Genomic DNA, 20,097 nt, shown 5'->3' with positions numbered 1-20,097 from the left:
TATGTCCATACTGCTGTGCAATGATTGCTTCTTCAATAATTAGAGATTCTCTTGTGATTAATTTTTTCTTGTTTTCTACAGATAAAGTGTGACACTGATTAGGTTTTTTCTCACGGGTGAGATACCATGATCATTTGTCTGGGACCATTTCCATTGTGCCTTGTATATTCCTGTTATTTCTATTTAATTTGTTTAGAATCATGTCGTTTAGAATTTTGCTAGAAAATTAAGCGTGGCTCAGTGTTTCCAAGCTTTGCTGTGTTTGCTGTATACAAAGTTTCTTTCTGTTTCTGAAAGTCTTAAGTCATGTAGAGGCAGAAGCTGCTACAAACAAGAAGGTCAGGCTAATGAAGATGACAAAATGAAATGCTCCCTCCCCTTCCAATGGGAAGTTTATTGTATTTAAGCAGCCAGGAGGGATCAAAATGTTGATTAAAAAAAAAATCCCCCCTTTTAAAAAAAGGGAGTGAAACCAGAAAGGCAGTGTGCTGAATGTAAAATATCATGAGTTCTTGTAGAGAGTGGCATTCAGATGGTTCTTTCACTTTACCTTTTATTCCCTGTGAATCTCAGATGAAAACACCCAAAACACTGCTGATACCATCAACACATTAGAGTGTGATAAGGAACCTTCAGGCCTGTATCTCACCTATGTGTAACACGCAAGTTCTAGACATTTGCATCCTTACTTAAAACTTGTTTTGACATCTTCAGGCAAGCAGCTTTTTCTTGTTCTGATGTCCGTCATAGAAAAATGAATTCTGGATTCATGGAATACAGTCATTTTTGAGAAATGCCTAAAAAGCTCATGTAGACAGAACAGTTACTTGAAGTCCATTCTGCTATTTTAAGTGTCCTGAGCATTCTTGGAGTCCTGTCTGCTGTCTCTGGTATTTCAGAATTGATCTCTTGGTAGAAATTAAAATTTGCTGTGTATTTTCCCATAATAATTAGACTGCCATGAACTCTGCTTATCAGCTTAACCTGAATGATTCTTAAATTATGCTCATGATCTTCCCAGTCTTCCCTGCCTTTATGAGCTCACAGCTGAGGTCAGTGGTACACTTTCCAGGTTGGGTTGAACTAGTGTGCTGAAGCATCCCTGATGTGTTTGCAGGCAGGAGATGTTTTCCTGTAGGTAATCTACAGATCTTTGCTCTTTGCAGTGCAGTTGCTTGGCTAAGAGCAGCATATAATAATAATTGTTGCAGAAGTTGCATTTTCATCAAAGGCGTTGCTTTTTCATCAAGGTGCATTTCCATCAAATATTCTCTGAGTTTCCTTATGTTCTCCTTGTTCGTCTATCTGGAACTCTCCCTTCTTTTGGCTTTTAACTCAGCTATTAGTGTCTTGAGGCAAGGCATTTATTGGATTCCTTGTAGTGTTTTTTTTTTTACTTTCTACACCTATCTTGATTTGACAATACAAGAAACCTCAGCAATTGCAAGCAAAGTTTAATCTTGTATTGCTGGAGAGAAATCTGATTACTTTTCCTAGAAGCCCTTTTTCCAAAGACTCTCTCTTATTACATATATTTCTTCAGAAGTAACCAGGTCTGCTCAGGCATCATCTTAACCATTAAAAACCTTTCCAACAGCATTAGGTCAAAAAAAAAAATTAAGCAAGCATTAAATATATGCTCTCGTTTGACATAGACCTTACGATTCTCAGCCTAGAAATCACTAAACTGTATTTTCTTTCATGGTGAAGGAAGGGAAATGGGATTTTTTTTTTTTTTACCACATAGGTGTATGGAGTGTTTAGTATCAGAGAAAACTGAGTTTCTGTCTGTCTTCATGAGACAGAAATTTAATAGGAAAACTGAGTCTATTAAGGCTGAATGGAGAAACTCGCTTAATGTCCTCTTTTTCTTCAATGACTAGAGAAAATAACACAGATATTGCTGACTCTTATTCAGGCTTTGCCTGGCACTCCTTGTTGGAAATACTGAGGCTTTCTAGCACATTGCTGATGAAACCTTCTTATCAAAGTGTTCTCATTGTGACATCTTTGATCAGCTGTTACTGTATATCTGCAAGACTGGAGGACAAATAATGTACAACCTGCATTCATTTGGTTCTACTTGATTTTTTGAGAGCTACCTAATTAACTTGGGATGTGGGGCAGGCAGAAATCCTTTGACTTCTTTAAAGGTTTATTAGGATTCAGTTTCTGTTTGTTTTGGGTTAAATAGTTTATTGGGCATTGTAAGCTTGGAACAAATGGCAGGCAACCTTATTAGGGAAACTGATTTTGATATATATCCCCAAACCAGGACTGACTGCAATAATGCCTTTCTTATGAAGGATTTTTAAATGGATTACCATAATAAAAGAATGTTCCAGAACAGAAGAATGAAGTTCTTGCTGCAGCCTCTTGGAAATTTAGACTTTTTAGATCCCATTGTGAATTCTTCACTCTCATTCAGATTACATGCAGCCCATTTAAGTATCACAGTGGTGATCGTAGAGGAGGAGATCACTTCCACTTGCAGCTATGGGTTAAGAGCAAGCCTACACATGGGAAGGATTTACCAGCCCTGACACAGAGCAATTGCTATTGTCTGTTCTTGTGTGTGGTGCCACCACAGCAGAGAACATCATCAAATCAACCTGGCAGACTTGAGGTTTTCCAGACAAACCAAGAGCTAATTCCTTTGAAGTTAGTTTGGTGGGCTGTTGATAAAAAGTAGACAGTATGACAGGGACAGTGGAAAATTGTCACCAGTTTTGTTGTTCATCAGCATTTGGTATGTAATGTGGAGTTTCACAAGATTGTGAAGTCATGCTCCATGTCTTCCAGTTTCTCTAGTTCATTACAAAGACTGGAAACTGGATACTGCTTGCTGGAGTTGGTTATTGCACTGCAATTTGATGAACCCAGATCTCCAGATGCATTATTTTTTTTTCCAGAGCTCTACTGCTGCTAGATAATCCTCTCTCCAGGGTACAAAAGGAGAAGTCAATAACAGACACATTCTGCTAGAAGTTGATGGTCCAATATGTGTTAGATTAATGATAAAATAGCCTTGAGTTCCCTAAGGATACTTGAGCGGGTATATGGAAGTGTCTAAGCAAAATGTCAGATGGTGATCTGGATGTGTTCAAGGAAGGTCATGTGCATTGCCAGCATTAAGTATTTGCTTAGAGAATCGACCTATGTGAGAGGGTGTGACAGTGGGACTACAGCTGTTACTTTGCCATGAGTTGACATTCATTTTGTAAATTAATGAAATCTTTCCTTAATATTATGTCTCTGTTATGAAAACTGTTAATTTTAGGCTAGAGCTGTCCACTCTCCTACGTTAGTACTTTGATATGCCATATGCTCACTAGTCTTGTATGTTTGTTTTTAGTTCATTACTTCTTTTTTTTTCTCCTTTGGACATGAGAGTTCTGCAAGTCTCCCATTCTACTATAAGGTACTTGGAGAGCAGCATGATGTAGGATAGGAAAATTTATCTGTGCATACCTGAAAATGTCTGTTGTGAAATGGAAGTTTCAGCCTATATGGATTAATTTTCTTGATTTTCCTACTAGCAAATATCAAACTTCTCAACCTTACTTATGCTGTGTGCAGTGTTTTAATGAAAATCCCTACATTTGTTTTACTTTCTGTTATGATGGAAAAAGTTTAAGCATTTGGTTCTGAAAGTAAAACATGATTGATTTTATTTTTTAATTAATATTTCCCCTCTTATCCCCACAAGTGTTCTGCAGTAGGTACCAGTGTTGAACAATACTTGTAAGCTCAAAGTAGTGGTATCTAGTAGGGAGAGCCACGATGCTGAGGTACTGAGGAGCAGATAGAGGGCTTCTGAGATTCATGTGACAGGATAAGTACTCTTGAGAGAAATCCTTGAAGCTGGGACTAGGGTGATCAGAAGGAGATGGAGCACATGTGGAAGTGTCTGGATTAGTATTGAGGTAAACATATTGTCAAAGGGAATAGCAGTAGTAACTGCTGGAGGCTTTCTTTAAGAATTAACTGGACTTGAAGGAGGAAAAATATGGGCATCAGTGACAGAGGGATCTCCATTCACTGAATGAGGACCCATGCAGATGTAAACAGCATGTTTCTGTTTTGAGGCCTTTAGGCAGGTTTGGGAGTGCTGAAGATCTAAGGAATGTAAGATTTGGTTGTTCAGATTACTCAGTTGGCAGCAAGTTTCCCTGTCACTTACTGGAGGAGATTTGAGGTGTGTCTGTGAAACTACATATGGTAGTTCTGTGCATGCCCTGGACTTCTGTCGCTGGACCAAAGAGGAGAAAGGCTTTTCAGTTCGGCAGTTTGGAAATTCTGACGTCCTTTGCAAAGGACCCTTTCAAAAATGACTTGAAGATTCTACTTCCTTTGCTAATTTGTCAGTGAATGACTTCTAAAAGGAACTTTGTGCTTGCCTAGACAGATAGCAAAGTAAAATTTAATTTTTTTTTAGTGACCTGTAATACTGTAATTTGGACAGGCTTGATGTTAAAGAGTCTGAGCAGTGGGGTTTTTCTCTTTGTTTTGTAGGAGATGAGAGGTCAGATGACTCTGTTTGGGTTACATGGCAAGACTGTTCCTTGTGTACTTACACTAACATTGTGAAGACATCAGTAATCCATTTGTTTCGATTACCTTACCTGTGAGATGTTAGAAAAGCTTGAGCACAGATAACACTAACACAAGTGATTGAGTCTACAGCTTGTTTTGTTATTTAACAATGCGGAGAAAATATGCTAAGGTCATGAATTAGTGTGTCCTGTTGAATTCATCCCTAAATTCATCCATTTATCAAATCTAGGGAAAACATAGATTTCATAAGTCATCTTTTCAGCCATGTTTCTTGCCTGTTAAATACTTCTGACAGAAGATGCTGCTGTCTTACTGTGCTCAGGAATTGCTTTAGTAGCTTTGATTTTAATTCCTGTACTGTATGTGTGTCCTTTTTTTTTTTTCACAGATGGGAAATACTTTGGTCTGAGGCACCTACAAAGGTGAATGGTCCTCAGGCTCGGCAGTTCACACCTTGTATCAAACAGATAAACTTTCCCACAAACTTAATCCGACTGGAAGTGAACAGCTCTCTTCTGGACTATTACACTGAATTGGATGCAGTAGTACTACATGGTGTGAAAGAGAGGCCTGTGCTTTCACTTAAGACTTCAATGATTGATATGAATGATATAGATGAAGATGAGGATGAAGAAAAGTTTGGCTGTGGAATGGACACCCTTAATAAACAGTTCAGCATTGTTACCCTCAGGGAATGGCCAACTAATGGATATTTTGATAAACTGCCTTATGAGGTAAGAAAAGCATGTTTATGCTCATTAATTGTAACTGTCAAAATTACAAAATGTAATCACAATTGTCTTGATCATTAAGGGTGCAAAGGTGCTTTACAGGGTTTTGGTCAGGATAGTTGCTTTTTCTCAGTTCCTTGCATTCCTTGTGAATCTCCTGCATTTACTGTTTAGGTATGCCTGAATTCTGCAAGTTTGTTTGCTTACGTGGGTGGATGTTAGGTATTTGCATAGTTATTGCACTCTTCTCAAGAATCTGTGCATTCACACAGTTTTTACACCAGTTTTTCTAGTTCTTGAACTTAGAAGCTTTTAGCAGTTTCCCGATAGGATTTTAGTCCTCATGCTTGACAAAGAAAATATACAGAAGATATATGAAAAGATTCAGTCGACACCTGGAAGTGGAAATAGTCTGTAATAGGCTAAAAGTTTGTTTTCCTGTTCCTTGTCTTACAGAACTTACAGAGCTTTGTTCTTGAAGGTTCCATAATATTTTTATATTATTATTAAATGAGCCTTTTCCATCCAGCTAAGTTGTGAATTGTGGTGCAGGTAAAGTATCGTATAGCTGGACTTCTGCACACTGTCTTCTTTTTATGCTTGCTACTTTCTGTTCTATCATTAGCAGAGAAAACAGTTGTGAATAAACTCCTTTCAGATCCCCTGACAGTTGCAAGTGTGCTCAGAGTCTGTAGATGAGAATTTTCTTTCCTCTAATTTCCAGTATAATGAAGTTGTGGAGTACGATTGTTGAATACCATGTGCCAGCCAGGCAATTCTCAGTGGGGTGTAGCTGTTTATGGAGGCTGGTACCCTGATTGGAGTAAGAATTGAGAGACAAAACAATTACCTTCACCTCTCCTGAAATAAACTGCTGGCACATAGTGGAAAGGAGCCTTTACTTACTGGTCAGACGTTCGGACTTGGTCAGAGACAAGATTATTCCTGCTCTTCAGTGTGCTGCAGTCTGGCAGAGGCAGCAAGTGTTCATTTACTGTGGTAACTCAGCAAATGCTCAGAGTGCTTGTGGCTTTAACCAGACTTGCTTTGGAAAGGGAAGGGAGTGTGGTGAGGTGCTGCCACTGATGGAAGGGTGCCTGCAGAAATACCTGATCTAATCAAATAGTATTTTGGTCTTACCACATCTTTTGACTCTAAGTACCCCAGTTTGACACATGAAGGCCATGGTTGGGTGACCATGTACCCTAGTAGCCTGCAGAAATTTGCTGTGCTTGTAAAGACAAAAGAGTGAGGAAGAGAATGTAACATTTCTTATTTGTCTTCTCTTGAAACTTCTCTTGAAACCAAACCTCTTGAGTTTGGTTTGGGATTTTTTTGTTGTTGATGCAGTGGAATAATAAATGAGGTAGTGGTGGGGGGGTTTTTTGTTTTTTTTTGTTTGTTTGTTTTGGATTGTTTGTTTGGTTTTTCCCTGGAGTCCACATAGTGTTTAACATATTTTACTTTTGGTGCTTACATAGCAGTACTGAAGTAAAGAACGTACTTTGCATATTTGTTTGAAAGTTTGAAAACATGTTGGTCTAAGTAATTCAAAGAAATTATTGTAGATAAAGCTTTATTTAAATGTAGGAATTTTTCTTGTTTGAAAAGGCTGGATAAATTGACTTCTAGTATAGTAGAATATCAGGGAGATTAATCAATCTCTTTTCTGTTCCATGTGATCACAGAATCATGAAGGTTGGAAAAGACCTCCAAGATCATTGAATCCAACCATAAATGGTTGATTACACATATTAAAATTTTAATTTAGAAAGTATTTGTGTAGTCTTGTTACTCCTATGAACTTCTGTCTCCATGTACTTTATTGTGTTTTTCTGCTCTCCTGTTTGTCTACCAGCTTCCTTTTTTATCCATTTTTTAGCATGTTTGGGTTCATGAATAAATTTACATGGTCTGTCAATACCAAGAACATTTTTTTTTTCTTCTGCTTTGATTTAAAGAAACTAAAAATATGGGTGGAATATTCATCAGAAAACTATAAAAGACTATTTCTGGACTGGTTTTGTGACAGCAGAAATCCCAGTTTCCTACTTTGTAGTCCAGCTGGAAGGGTTGGGCATCAGAACAACAAAAATGTTTTCCTTGGTAGTGTGACAGTTTTTTATCACACTGGATATGGGAGCCGTACTCTGCATGCTGTATTTAAGGCTGACAAATGTCAGATTTTTATGGGAAGTGTTCCGACTATGGATGAAGTAAGGCGATTGCCGACTCCTTCCAGTTTTGATTGATACATTACATGAAAAATTGTATCTTTTCTGTAGGTGTATATTGATTGTCAATGTGTAACTGTCCTAAGTCTTCACGCACATGCCTATTCCTTATTTGAGCTGTTTGAAGCTTTTTCATACTACCCTCTGTAATTCACAAAATACACAAGCTGAGTTGGTTGTGCTAAGTAGACAGTAGCTCCTCCAGCCTTTTTTTTTTTTTTGCCTTTGTTGTCTTTCTGAAACTTCTATAGACTATCCTTTCATAGAGTCTGGTGTTCTTGAAAATGGCATTAGGAATGGCTTGCTGCATCGTGAGCTCTAAAGACATTGTAAAATTGCTTCTGTCTAAAAAAGAGAAAAATGCTCAACTTCCCAGGGCACAGACTTCTGTAGAAGAAAGCGTAAATTTTTGGATGACCTAGGTGAGAGAGTTTTCCTTCCCTAATCTTGGATGGTGTTAACCAGCCCTTAGTAGCTGTGAAGTACTTGTACTATCTCTTCTCCAGAACTACCTTAAAATGGAGGAAGGATTTTAGAGGAGACACTTCATGTCTTTGTCTTTCTTCCCAGTTCATTGACTAGCTTGTGCTGCTTGTAAAGTGGAAGGGGTAAGGCCTTAGTCTTAGTTGGCTTTGCAGGAATACTTGAGGCCTGAAGGCCTGAAGAAATTCAAAGCTGTTGGGAAAGCTGAGGAATACCTGCCACAGCATACATGTTGTGCAGTTTGAGACTCACCAAGATGTGCTGGCTACTAAAAACCCAGCTTATTTTTCTCCAGAAAGGAGAGTCAGGACACTCTGCATGCTCCAGTCCAAAGTATAGTTTTTATAAAAATTTTGGTATAGAAAGATATAAATGACATCTTTGTCATTCCTTGAAGCTGGTTTTTCAAAAACTGCCTACAAGATTTATGAGCTGTTGGTGTCTGCTGGTGTTCACATGCACTGTCAAATGTGTGTGCATTTGCTGGTGCAAGTCACGCTGCTGTAGAACCAGAGATGTGTGTTTTCTTAAACTATGCTGAGAAAGCCCTAGAATACCTTCTTCTTCCTGCCTTTTCTCTTTGCCTCTTTGTGCACATATCCTTTGTCCTTTACCTGAGCATGTTTTAATATCAGTTCTAATTAAATGGATTCTAAGCTGTAGCTCCTCTAGCTGCAGAGTAAAAAAATTGCAAGTCGTTCATTTGTCTGTTTCTGAATGAGTGGTTTGCATAGGCCAGTGTATTTTTTTATTGGAAAACAATTTCATCTTCATGTGCAAGAACTGAAAAAGGGAATTTGTAGAAAGTACAGCTATTGTAGGTTTGACCAGCATCCAGGCATTCTTTTCTGAGCAAACCAAGTTGTGCATTATTGTGCTCTACCACAAGTAGTGTTTTATTAGGTACAAATGGTTGTTCCTTGCTGTTATTCAGCAAAAAAGCTTAAAAAAGTTAGATAAACTTTTGGTTCAATAAGTATTATTAGAAACTACACCATTGGTAAAGTTTTGCCCCCTCTACTGAAGTGTGGAAATTCTTTCGGGGCTTATAAGCAAACTTTGCAGTGGGTGAGATGCTTTTTTTTTGTTTGTTTGTTTTTTTCTTTTTTTTTTAAGATGTTATATTTTTTTAGTTGTTAGTTCAAAAAATATGCATGTATGTGAGATGCTGTAATCAGGGACTGCCATGATCTTAAAAATATGGACTGGGTATGAATCAGGATCCTTTTTGTGCTCAGCACACAATGATTTTGTGTACTATTGTTTGTAGAATTGTGGGGAATTATGATTTGGAAACCTTTGGTTTTGGAGGTGTTCACTGCAGTTGGCATTGATCTTGCCACATGTTTAAAGCTGGCATGTGCCATGTTTGCCCTGGAAATGGGAGAGGGAGTACTTTTGTACTTTTAGTCCATCATAGCCTAAAAAGGCAATCAGTGTTGTAAATTATATTTTGTTTTCCTCTTTCTATTGGTTTTTCTAATTAACTCTGTTTTTACTGATTGATTTATAAGAAAGTGTGAAATAATAATGATTGTCATAATTTTTCATAAAAGCACAGTAAAAACTGTTGTTTGTGAGAAACTGCATAATGAAATTAGCTTTCAAAGCGGATACTCAGTTCTGTAGCATTCTTGGAATCACCACAAACACAGCAGAGCTGTGTACAGCACATCATGTCACATACTCATTATGGTATCAAATTGTACTTTATGCTAGGATACATAGACATAAAAAGCATGTTCCTGACAGACACCAGACTCCAGGCTAATGGTGATTAATGGTTATTAGCCTGCATGTTTCGAACTTGTTATTTTTGTTTAACCAAAAGCCAGGAAAAAGCACTTTATAATACAATGTCATAGGAGTGACATTTTGTTGTGTGTTTTCATTCTAGGTATTATGAAGTAATATAATTTCAGTAAAAAATAAAGATGGATTTTTTTGATTGAGACATAAGAGATTTCATCTCAGGTGTGGAAAGACATCCTGCGTGTTACAAAACACTCACTGAAGTCATCAATTAGTGTAAAGGCACATTGTTCAGTCGTTTATAGTTTCATTCACCATTCTCTGTATTGCTCAGAAGTTACAAAATAACTTTTTTCTCATTGAATGAAATTTGTGTTACTTTGCTTTTATCAGACATTATTATGTTACATTAATTGTAGACATAAATTCTGCTGATTGTGCAGCCTCTGCTGAGCTTTCAGCTCTAGAAAACTTAGTAAGTAACCATGGGAGAAAAATCGGAGGGAAAAGGCGTTAATAAATTAGATATTTAGCTGACTTCTGTAGTGTGGATTTGCTGAAAGTTTGCGAAATAGTTTGAAGCTGTCTTTCAGAATATCGAAAATTATTTCAAGTGGACTCAGATACAGAAATGGTCTCAGAAAAACAGGTATATGTTTAGGTATCTGCTATTAGAATGACAAACAAAACTGTTTTAGACAAGTTTAAGGCTTAATTATGGGACTGAGCTGAGCAAAATCAAGCTACTAACTTGGGATTATGTCTTTGTTAGCTCCTAGTTATTTTGGATATTCTAGGTTCCAAAATGTCAACAAGTTCCTAAATGTCAGTTGGGTGCAAACTTTTCTGATTATAATATAACTGCAGTTATTATATGTGTGTGTGTGTGTGTGTATATATATATATATATATATATATATAAAATTATATAATGCTGTTACATTGAAATGTCCGTGCAGGTTCTCTGCATCAATCTGAGTAAGAGTTCCAGACACCTGCAGAGACAAAAGCCTGGGCTATTTTTAGGGAAAAGGACAAGCAAAGAGAGGAGAACATGAAAGGCTTGAAATCAAGCATGAAAAAAGCTGGAGTGTATCAGACACTGTATTTTTGCATTGCAGTTGAACTACAAGTTTTTAAGAGATGTAGATCTTGTTGGAAATCTAAATACTAAATCTGGAGCTGAGTAGGAAGTAACATTCTCCATTTTGCAGGAAGTTGAATTGTTTTGTTGTTCCAAAAATGAAGGGGGGAGGTGGAAAGTAGCTGCATAATAAACTGGTGCATTGGAAGTACAATCTGTTTGGATCTCAAAAAAGCTCCATTTTCATTTTACGTCACAGATTTTATTCTGATTTTTGGCGGATTTGTCTTATGAATCCTTCTAAGACATTAAAATGAAACATGTTGGTACTTGGAAAGGTCCACAGGATTCTCTTCAGTTTAAGTTGATTCGTGAGTTGTTGTGGTTTTTGTAATTTACACTGATTCATTTCAGCGAGTTACTGTTTCCCACTCTGCTTGAAAACAGTCAATTTTAGTTATATAACTTGAGTGCAGGTACTTATATCTGCTAGAGACAGCTCTGGTAAAGTAAACATTAATTTTTAGATTTCACTTTTTGAGTGCATTTTCTCTCAGTTCCTAAGCCAAAGGAGATTTATTTATTTTGTTGGGCATTTTTGTTATTTCCTAAAGCGAGTATTTATGTCTGTGTGCGTGTTGATCTTTCCTTAGAAAGGAAAACAGAGTGTGATAGGAAGGAAGGAATATTTCTTACCTTCTGAGTGTGCCATAAGTCATTACAAAAGCATTTACAGTGATGGCAGTCAGAAAGGCTGGTGATTATTCTGAAGCTGAGATGATTCAACTGATACAGTTAAAAAGGGGTTTTTGCCTTTCAGATTTGACTCTGGTGTAGAACAAAAATGCTCTCGAGGTATTACAGCAATGAAGACATTGTAAAAGGAGATCTGATTATGTTGAATTTTTTACCTGGTTGCATAGTCCAGAGGAGAGGATATAATATGGAAGACAAAACACTGATTTTTAAAGCAGAGAGAAGAGGAATAAATCTGAAATTGGTTCAGGGTGTGGGAAAACTGGGACATGGTATGGTTTTTTCATGTACTTTGCAAATATTTCCCATCTTAAAAACCAAATATGGAGAGGAAGGAGGATGCCAGTTCTGTTTTCTGCTCAGTGAAAGAGCAGACTTAGTGAAAGGACATATATAAACATAGTGTTTACATATATATCACTGTTTAAATTAGCATGGGTAAAGAAACTTCTAATTTGAAAGCTTCCTGTCCCTTTCATATGCTGGTCTGCTTTTTCCTTTCTTGTTTAGCATGTTGTCAAATTGAGAAGCCAGTGCAGTTCTATTTAATAGTTAATCAATGATTGATTTGAGAAGTTACTTTTAAGTAAAAGGTTTTGCTTTCTTTGAAGTTAGAACATATTTTCTTATTCCTTTGCAGTTTTCCCTTAATGTTTTAAGTGCCATATGACCATCTGTGACTTTTTTTTCCTGTTTTTAATGTAGCTCATCCAGTTGATTTTGAGTCACCTTACAGTACCAGACCTGTGTAGACTAGCACAAACTTGTAAGCTACTGTATCAACATTGCTGTGATCCTCTACAATACATTCATCTCAGTTTACAACCTTACTGGGCGAGGATTAATGACACATCCCTGGAGTACCTACAGTCTCGCTGCACTCTCATCCAGTGGCTGAATTTATCTTGGACTGGAAACAGGGGAGCCATCTCTGTTTCTGGATTTAGCAGGTCAGTGTTAAATGTACAGAAATGTTTTGACAAGCTCTGTTTGCAGAGCTGCTGCATGGTAGTTTCACTAAGTATTTGAAACTTTGTTATAAAGGCAAGAAATGTCTTGGATTTACTATAAAGGGTGTGATTGCTATGACGTAGAGAAAAGGAGCAGCTAAAACAGTAAGAGATACTAAGTATAGCAGCAGAAGTCCATTGCAATCTGTACAGTCTGCATGTTACAAGCTGCTTGTGACTGAAAGACTTCTTCCAGGGGGAGCAGTGTTTTGCTTTCTTCTGGGCTTCTGAAACACTCAGCTAGAACTGAGCTGTCAAAAATCCATCTCGCAAGGAAAATGTTTGTGGTTGTTCTTTGTACAGATGAGTCATCAGTAGGACTGTATTAGAATGGCTGCAGTAATAAACTGATTGCATGCTCACATGGTATGAGCCGAGTAATCACTGGAGTCCAATGTAAATGCAAATATTTTCATAAAAATGATTTAAAACATTAGCCCTGTTGGAAAACAGGGGGGTTGCATGTGCATATTCCAATGAGCTGAAAATATGGCTGTGCTGTAGGTCATTAAAATAGCAAATTTGCAGGGATTCTTCTCTGTATAACAGCCATGTTCTCTGCTTTCTTAAGATATCATTTCTTGCTTCTTTGCTCATTTGCATTAGTTAAACAGCTTCTATCAATGCATTTCATTTAAGCGAAAGTTGCTGCTTCAACTAAAGGGTAATCAGCAATGGCAGGTGAAAGCAGAAACTGACTGATAAGAAACAGAAATGTTTAATATATCTGAAAAAGTTGTCTTAACTCTCATTTGTTTTCTGAATAAAAAGTTTAAATCAAGTATGCAGACATTTTCTTTCCTTTCATGCCTAAATTCCTTACCTGAGGAAGTAAAATATTTTGAAGAAATACGTTGTCAAGATGGGAATGTCACTTCTGTTTTTCCAGACCCTCCCGTATAATACAATAACCCTATGCATATTTGTGCTTATTAGTAGAAAGAGAAAACAGACATTGGCTAGTTGTTGAATTGGGTACAAAAATTTCTCCTAAGTTTGGATTTCATGTTAGATACGTTATGCAGAGGATAAATGCACACACTTTAATTGAGAATTCAGCTCTGAAATCATGAAGTGCCTGTTTTCTGATGCTTAGCTATTAAGTCTGTCTTTTGAAAACATAACATACGTGCATCTTTGTGGCCACTTTCTTTCATTTCCATTAATTCTTTTTTTTTTGGCATCTAGTACTGCTAAAAATCCTTTTAGTCTTGGAAGAAATTAATGCCAAATTCAGACATAAACTTTACAGTTTCTGGTATTTCTGAATTCCACTTAGTTGAAAATGACTTTATTATTACTAATTTTTTTTTTGCTTCAGTGCTGAACTACAAGTAACATTTATGTGTATACAGCATTTTAAAATAATAAATATTCATTATTTGACCATTAATAATCTGTGAGTAAATATTTTCAGTGTATATTTGTTTTAAGGGATTATATTTATTTGTAACAAAGGGGAAAAAAGTTTTTTGACACTGATGCAATTCTGAAGTTATCTTAGTTTTAGGAAAAAATATTTCTCGGAAGAGATGAATGCAGTCTGGGAATGGGAGATGCAGTTCAGTTGTAAATTTTAGAAGCAAAGTTATAAGCTAAATAATTTTCATGTCTAAACTGTGCTTATTTTCCCTTCTGAAACAAAAATTCTCCACTGTAACTAGGTCTGGCTTTAAACTTTTTTCTACTACAGAAAAAAATTTGCAACTCTTTGTTCTGTAGAAGTCTTTTCTAGTAAAATTTCCCCAACGTAACTTTTTCTTTTGACAATCTTTACCAGCATATTTGTCAAATTTGCTGGCCCCCAGGAGAAGAAAATTTGCTGCTCATTTGCTATGAAAGTATCTACTAATAGAGGATACTTACTAGAACAAGAGTTTCTTTTCAAAAGCGTTAATCTAACTCTTGTTGAAAAAGGAGCTTCCTGGTAAGAGATATTGTTCCTTGACAGAAAAATCTGTTAATAAATGCTTTAGTTCTGTTGCCCTGGTTGTCATTAAGATACCACCAGCCTGGGGATATTACAGCATCCAGGACACATAATCAAGAATTCACACCATTTTTCCTTTGTCCAAAAGCAGGACACTTATATTTTTGCATTTTTCTCAGCATTTGGAGTTACAGTTGGCACTGTTGAATTCAAAACTGGTGGAGTTGGTTTAATTCTTACAGTTGTACAGTTTAAGTTATGATTTCTACAAGTTGGGGTATGTTTAAATGATACTCATGCTTAAATCTTATTTTGGAAAATATCTTTCAAAAATGTTTCTATCTGTATTTTCTTAAGACAGTCTTAAAACTTAGTAGCTTGTGTAAATTTTTTATTTTAAAATGTTCATATGTGCATGAAATTATTGAAAATAGTAAGAAATTATTGGAAATATATATTTTTAAAATGTATTAAAGTGAAAAAAATTAAGAGTAATTTAAGAAATGTGACTGGAGCAAACACTGTATTTCATGAGAAGACAGAATGCTTCAGGCATATGAACATCCTGAGGCAAAGCTGAAGGTATTTTAACTTATTGATAACATCTACTCCTTAGGGCTAGAAATTACTATAATAAATTTTTCATTTCAGCATATAATATAAATTAACTAAACTTTATATTAGATTGGACTAAAAGTGTACAAAAAAAGTGAAAGGAGTATCTGAGCAGTCTCAGGAGTCTGAAATGCAAAATGACAGGGAATAAGCAAAGATTTCACAGCAAGCATTACATAAGCAGCACTGCATTTCTTGGCTTTAGAGGTCTGGTGAATCTCTTCATGCCAGGGGGGAATATCAGTGTGGGAGGATAGGACTTAAATAGGAAGAGTGAGGGGAGTTGATTGGAGGTGTACTAAATACTGAGGTGCTGAATAAATGCTCTGAGGTTTGAACAGCTCAAGGACAATGACAGTTTAAAAACAGAGTTCTGCATGCAGGTTTCCTTGGATCACTGATAATGTCATTAACTTGTTTAAACTCTTCTGCTTTAAATATATGAGGAATTAGGATTTTTATTTATGTCTGACATTTTACACTGTGAAAAAGAATTAATAGTGTTTTATTTTCAGGCAAGTGATGCAGTATTTGCATGTCAAGCACATCCAGGAATATTTCTTTAACAGTTTTGTTGTTCACGTTTGAAGGCTTTCATTGACTTTAGTCAATGTGTGTTTTGACAATGTTCAATTTGGTGAGGCTTTGCTATGAGTCCAACTAGCAGGAAGGTCAGAGAAATTACTGAAATGTGCATCAAATAGTCACAGAAAATAGGAGTAATGTGTGACTTCACAGGGATTCTCAATTTAAAAATCAGGTCTGTCTCTTGCTTTAATTTCCAGAGGTTTTTAGTAAAACTAGGGTTGGCTGTAGCTGAGAGTAAGGTATAATGTTTGTTTTGCATGTTTGTCTTGAAATAGTTCAATCTGTGTTGAGAAAAACACAAGATCAGATACTTAATATTCTTCCTACTTACATGCCATGTTTTAGGATTTGCTTACCAAAAAGGTGTAATACACGCTAGAGTAGAAAATAACATTGTACCAATTAGAATAGCTAGAGCAAGGGAAAGTGACTTAATTTTAAAACCAAGTTACTTCCAAAAGTCTCACTCTCAAGCATGAATACTTGCATGCACCAAGAGAACCAAGATATGTGTCCAAATAAATTTGTCCAGCATGTGGTCTCACCGTCCTATGCTGCTCCTGTCCTTCATCTCACTGTGGTCTCACCGTCCTGTGCTGCTCCTGTCCTTCATCTCCTAAGCCATGTGCCCTGAGAAACTGTGTGCACAAACGTTCACGGATGTCGGTGACCTGCTAATCTGACTTCCACCAACACACACCTCTCCACCAGCCCTTGTATTGCCATTTGTTCTTTCTCCTGCTTCTACACCTCTGTGTACCCAGTTGTTCTCCACTCATACCAACCTTAACACTTTTGTTACAATTACCCGTGCTAAATGCTGCTGCTGTCATGTAATGTGGCAGTCTCGAAAGGAAAAGCATCACTGTGAATTTAAAAATACATGAACAAGAAGGATATTAAAATGTAATTCCACAAACCATTTTATTAAATGCAAGACTGTAATTGTAAAACAAAAAGTCCTCTGTGAGTGTGTGCAAGTAATATAGATAGAACTAAATAAGAAAGAGGGGACCTCAAGATCTTGGAAGTGAAATGAGAAAGAATAAAATCCAAGTGGATTTTGACATTTTTCTTGTCTGGTGGCAGGCTCTTGAAGCAGGAGACCTGAGTAACTGGAGGGAGCATGTAGTTGGCTTGAAGCAAACAGAAATGGTAGTTTTTATAAAATACTGATTCTAGGAGGCTGATACCAAGGAAGGCCTGGCAAATGGGGCAGTGTTATATCTGTCAAGTAGGAGAGGTAACATGCCTAGCGTGGATGCTGATGTTAGGTAACATTGCAAGGGAAGGTGCTAAAGAGAAAGTTCTGTCCAGCCCTGTGTTGTTCACAAATGGAAGTTGCTTGCCTTTTCCACCCTCCCCCTTGGATACCAAATTCAAATATATGTCAATGAGTACAAAATCAGTACTGAAGATTTTAACTGAAAAAAAATTTGGTAAAATCAGCATGATAGAAAGCCGTTGTGTTAATTGCACTGAAGGAATATAAAACTAGGTAGCTAATTGTGTTCGTGGAGGATGAATACACGAAAGAGAACAGGACTGTGATCCCTGCTTGTTGGAGAGTTTTCAGTAACTTTGAACTGGGGAGTATAGAGTAAGTGAGGATCATTAAGCTAACAGTGAAGTGTAGGTTCTGGGTCCAGTGCAGTTCCACCAGAAACCACTGGAGCAAATGTGATGTGTTCAGTATCTGCATAAGCACATGTCTAAAGGTATTTTGAGAATTTTGTTTGGGGGGTCTTATATTCTGACATGAAGAGTACTCTCTCTTGTACCTTGGATTTTAATTTTGTATCATGAGATATGCTTATGATGCAGACATAAATTACAAGATTGGAAATTGTTAGTGGGCTAAGTGACCCTGTGATCATGATGGGTTTAACATCACCATGAGCAAATATCATCCTGCCTGCTAATAAATATGTTTGATGTTTCAGAAAAACTTCACTAGGACTTATTCATTGCCAAAAGCTGAAGGGGTTGAAAATAAGCAGCAGCTCTTGACAGTAGGCAGAAGGTGATGGAAAGTGAGATTCCTTACAACAATCCCCTCCCCCCAGGAAAATAAATCAGCCCCCCCAACCCAAAAACCGAAAAAACCAAAACTGAATAACTAAAAAGGCTGAAATACTGTTGTCTAGAGTGAGGATAAACTTCAAGGGAAAGGCCCAATCCAGTGTCTAGCAAAAGACACAAAAGGCACATTATTCTAGGTTGTTTAGTCATATTTTATAATAAACATGAAGGGATGAAGAGAAATCACTTCAGAAATGGTGTGTATAAAATATTGATAATAAAAGGAAAACTAAGGGGATGGATGACTGCAGAACAGAGGAGAGACTGAGAACAGGAACCAGTCAATCCTCAGTGATTAAAGGAGAGGTATGTGAAGAAATTTTGATTTGGGTAGAAGGTGCTTTTTTGGGTGTTGTTTGTTTTCAAATTAGCTAAATCGAGCCAGTCAGTCAGATACTGTTAAGTCTGAGAAGTATGAAGACCATACCACGTTTGTTTTGAAAGCATGAGAACTCATATTCTACCTTGCCATATGGCTCTACGTGGAGATCCATGTAGAAAGTAGCAAAAACCTCTGTACTGAGCAGTCTGTTTAATGCAAACAAAGATCACAGTGTCCCCATCATTCAGAGGACTGTGCACTTCTGCCTGATGTTCTCTGCCCTGTGCTGGTTGGTGACTTCCTCAGATTCCTCCTTCTGTTCCTGTTCCTCTCTTTCCTACGTGCATGTCCACTCATTCTTGTACCCTGCTGCATATTCCTTATCCCCCTCTTGTTTCTGTTTCATGTCTCTTAAATAACCTTTTCCAACAAGGCAGCAAAGCCATGAAGGGCAATGCTTGTTGCTGTCACTGTGTTTGCTCTCTGCCTGTGTTTTTCAAGTGTAATGAGTTTAAATAAAACGTTATGAGGATAATAACTCCTCAAGCTGGTGAGCCTGGAGTTCTTCTCCAAGTCTAGGGGGTTAACTGAGTGTTTCCCTGACCTGGTAATGTTAACTTTTAATAGTCCTAGAAAGAGAAAAGCATTGATCTCTACTAACATTTATAACAGCCAAGCCCTGTTAAACTATATGGCAGTTAAACTAACATCCATTATTATAATGGAGTAATTCATAAAATATTTATTTGTTAGCAAATTAAAAGCTAGAGGTATAATAAGTGGTGACTGACAAAGTTTTATGGAAAATTACCATCATTCAAACAAACCTGATAATTTGTTGATGAAAGAAGCTGTGTGAATGTATTGTTAAAGCACTCATTAAATAGAGGAATTGGCTAATTGGTAATCAGCAATGTATCCATATATCTTTACTCTGATTTCCAGGGGATTTCCATCCTGCATTTCTCCATAACAGTGTTGAACTCTATTGCTAGTCTGAAATAACACTTAAATGTTTAAATACCCGATGTTAATTGTTGTCAATTGTCATGTCATTTCAGCTCTGACATTCCCACAGGAAGGCTTACCAGTCTTTGTGAATTCACTGTATCCAGTATGGAAACTGCTTGGTATTTGACTAAACTCTGACTTTAAAAGCTAAAATAGATTCTAGATAGAGACTGTAGAGTTAGAAAAAAACAGTGGAGGAGTAGACTTCAAGACCATACATGGCAGAACTCCTGTGGCTCTGGCGCTTATGTCTCCCCTTTTGTGTCTCAGACCCTCTCTTTGTTTCTGTTTGCTTAGGCTCATAGAAATGTTGGATGTTAGGGACCTCTGAAGGTCGTCTACTCCAGGCTCCCACTTGAAGTGCCAGTGTCCCCAACGCTAGATCAGGTCAGTCAAGGTTTCAGGTGACTCTTGGAAACACCCAGGGATGGAGATACCACCCTAGAATCTCCTTTTCCCTCTGTATTCCTTAGGATATGCATAATCACACTAAGGCCATGTAATATGCAAGGTGAAAGGAATGAAGAAAGGTGATGATGAATGGCAAGTATGACTTGAGTGAGTAATGAAAAAATAAGGAAAGGAGGCGGTTTGAAAACTTGGATCTTGAAAGATGGATTTAAAGTCTTGAGCTACTGTTGGTGTCATTGAGGAATGCCTCCCTGAATGTGTCTTCTTCTAAGACCAGCAGCAATTTCATCCTAAGCTTCAGCATGAACAAATGCTTGGGAAGGCTAATAACTCTTTCATTTTAGTAGTAGGAATTTTTGTGCAAGCAGGAGCCTTGTGTCTGTGTGGCATTTCTATTACATGAGTTAAACCCAAGAAGTAATACTAACTTTGTGGTGGAAGTGTCAGAACCTGAAGCTGCTTTGTGTGCATGAATGTTTTTGTAGGTAGTAGAGCAGATAAGAACATTTATTATGAGAAACTAATTCATGC

At 37.1% G+C, this 20,097-nt stretch overlaps 1 protein-coding gene across 1 annotated transcript in view; it reads left to right on the top strand.

Annotated features, from left to right (window-relative positions):
- The window catches only part of FBXL4 (F-box and leucine rich repeat protein 4), a 65,569-nt gene that overhangs the window by 11,350 nt on the left and 34,122 nt on the right, over nt 1–20,097 (top strand). The window contains exons 4-5 of the mRNA XM_008637735.2: nt 4,946–5,291; nt 12,303–12,547. Of these exons, the coding sequence (XP_008635957.1) occupies nt 4,946–5,291; nt 12,303–12,547 (591 nt within the window). The remainder of the gene's footprint in view (nt 1–4,945; nt 5,292–12,302; nt 12,548–20,097) is intronic.

Source organism: Corvus brachyrhynchos, unplaced genomic scaffold (assembly GCF_000691975.1).
Source record: "Corvus brachyrhynchos isolate BGI_N302 unplaced genomic scaffold, ASM69197v1 scaffold14, whole genome shotgun sequence".
Taxonomy (NCBI): Eukaryota; Metazoa; Chordata; class Aves; order Passeriformes; family Corvidae; genus Corvus; species Corvus brachyrhynchos.
This window is presented reverse-complemented; position numbering and strand designations above follow the sequence as displayed.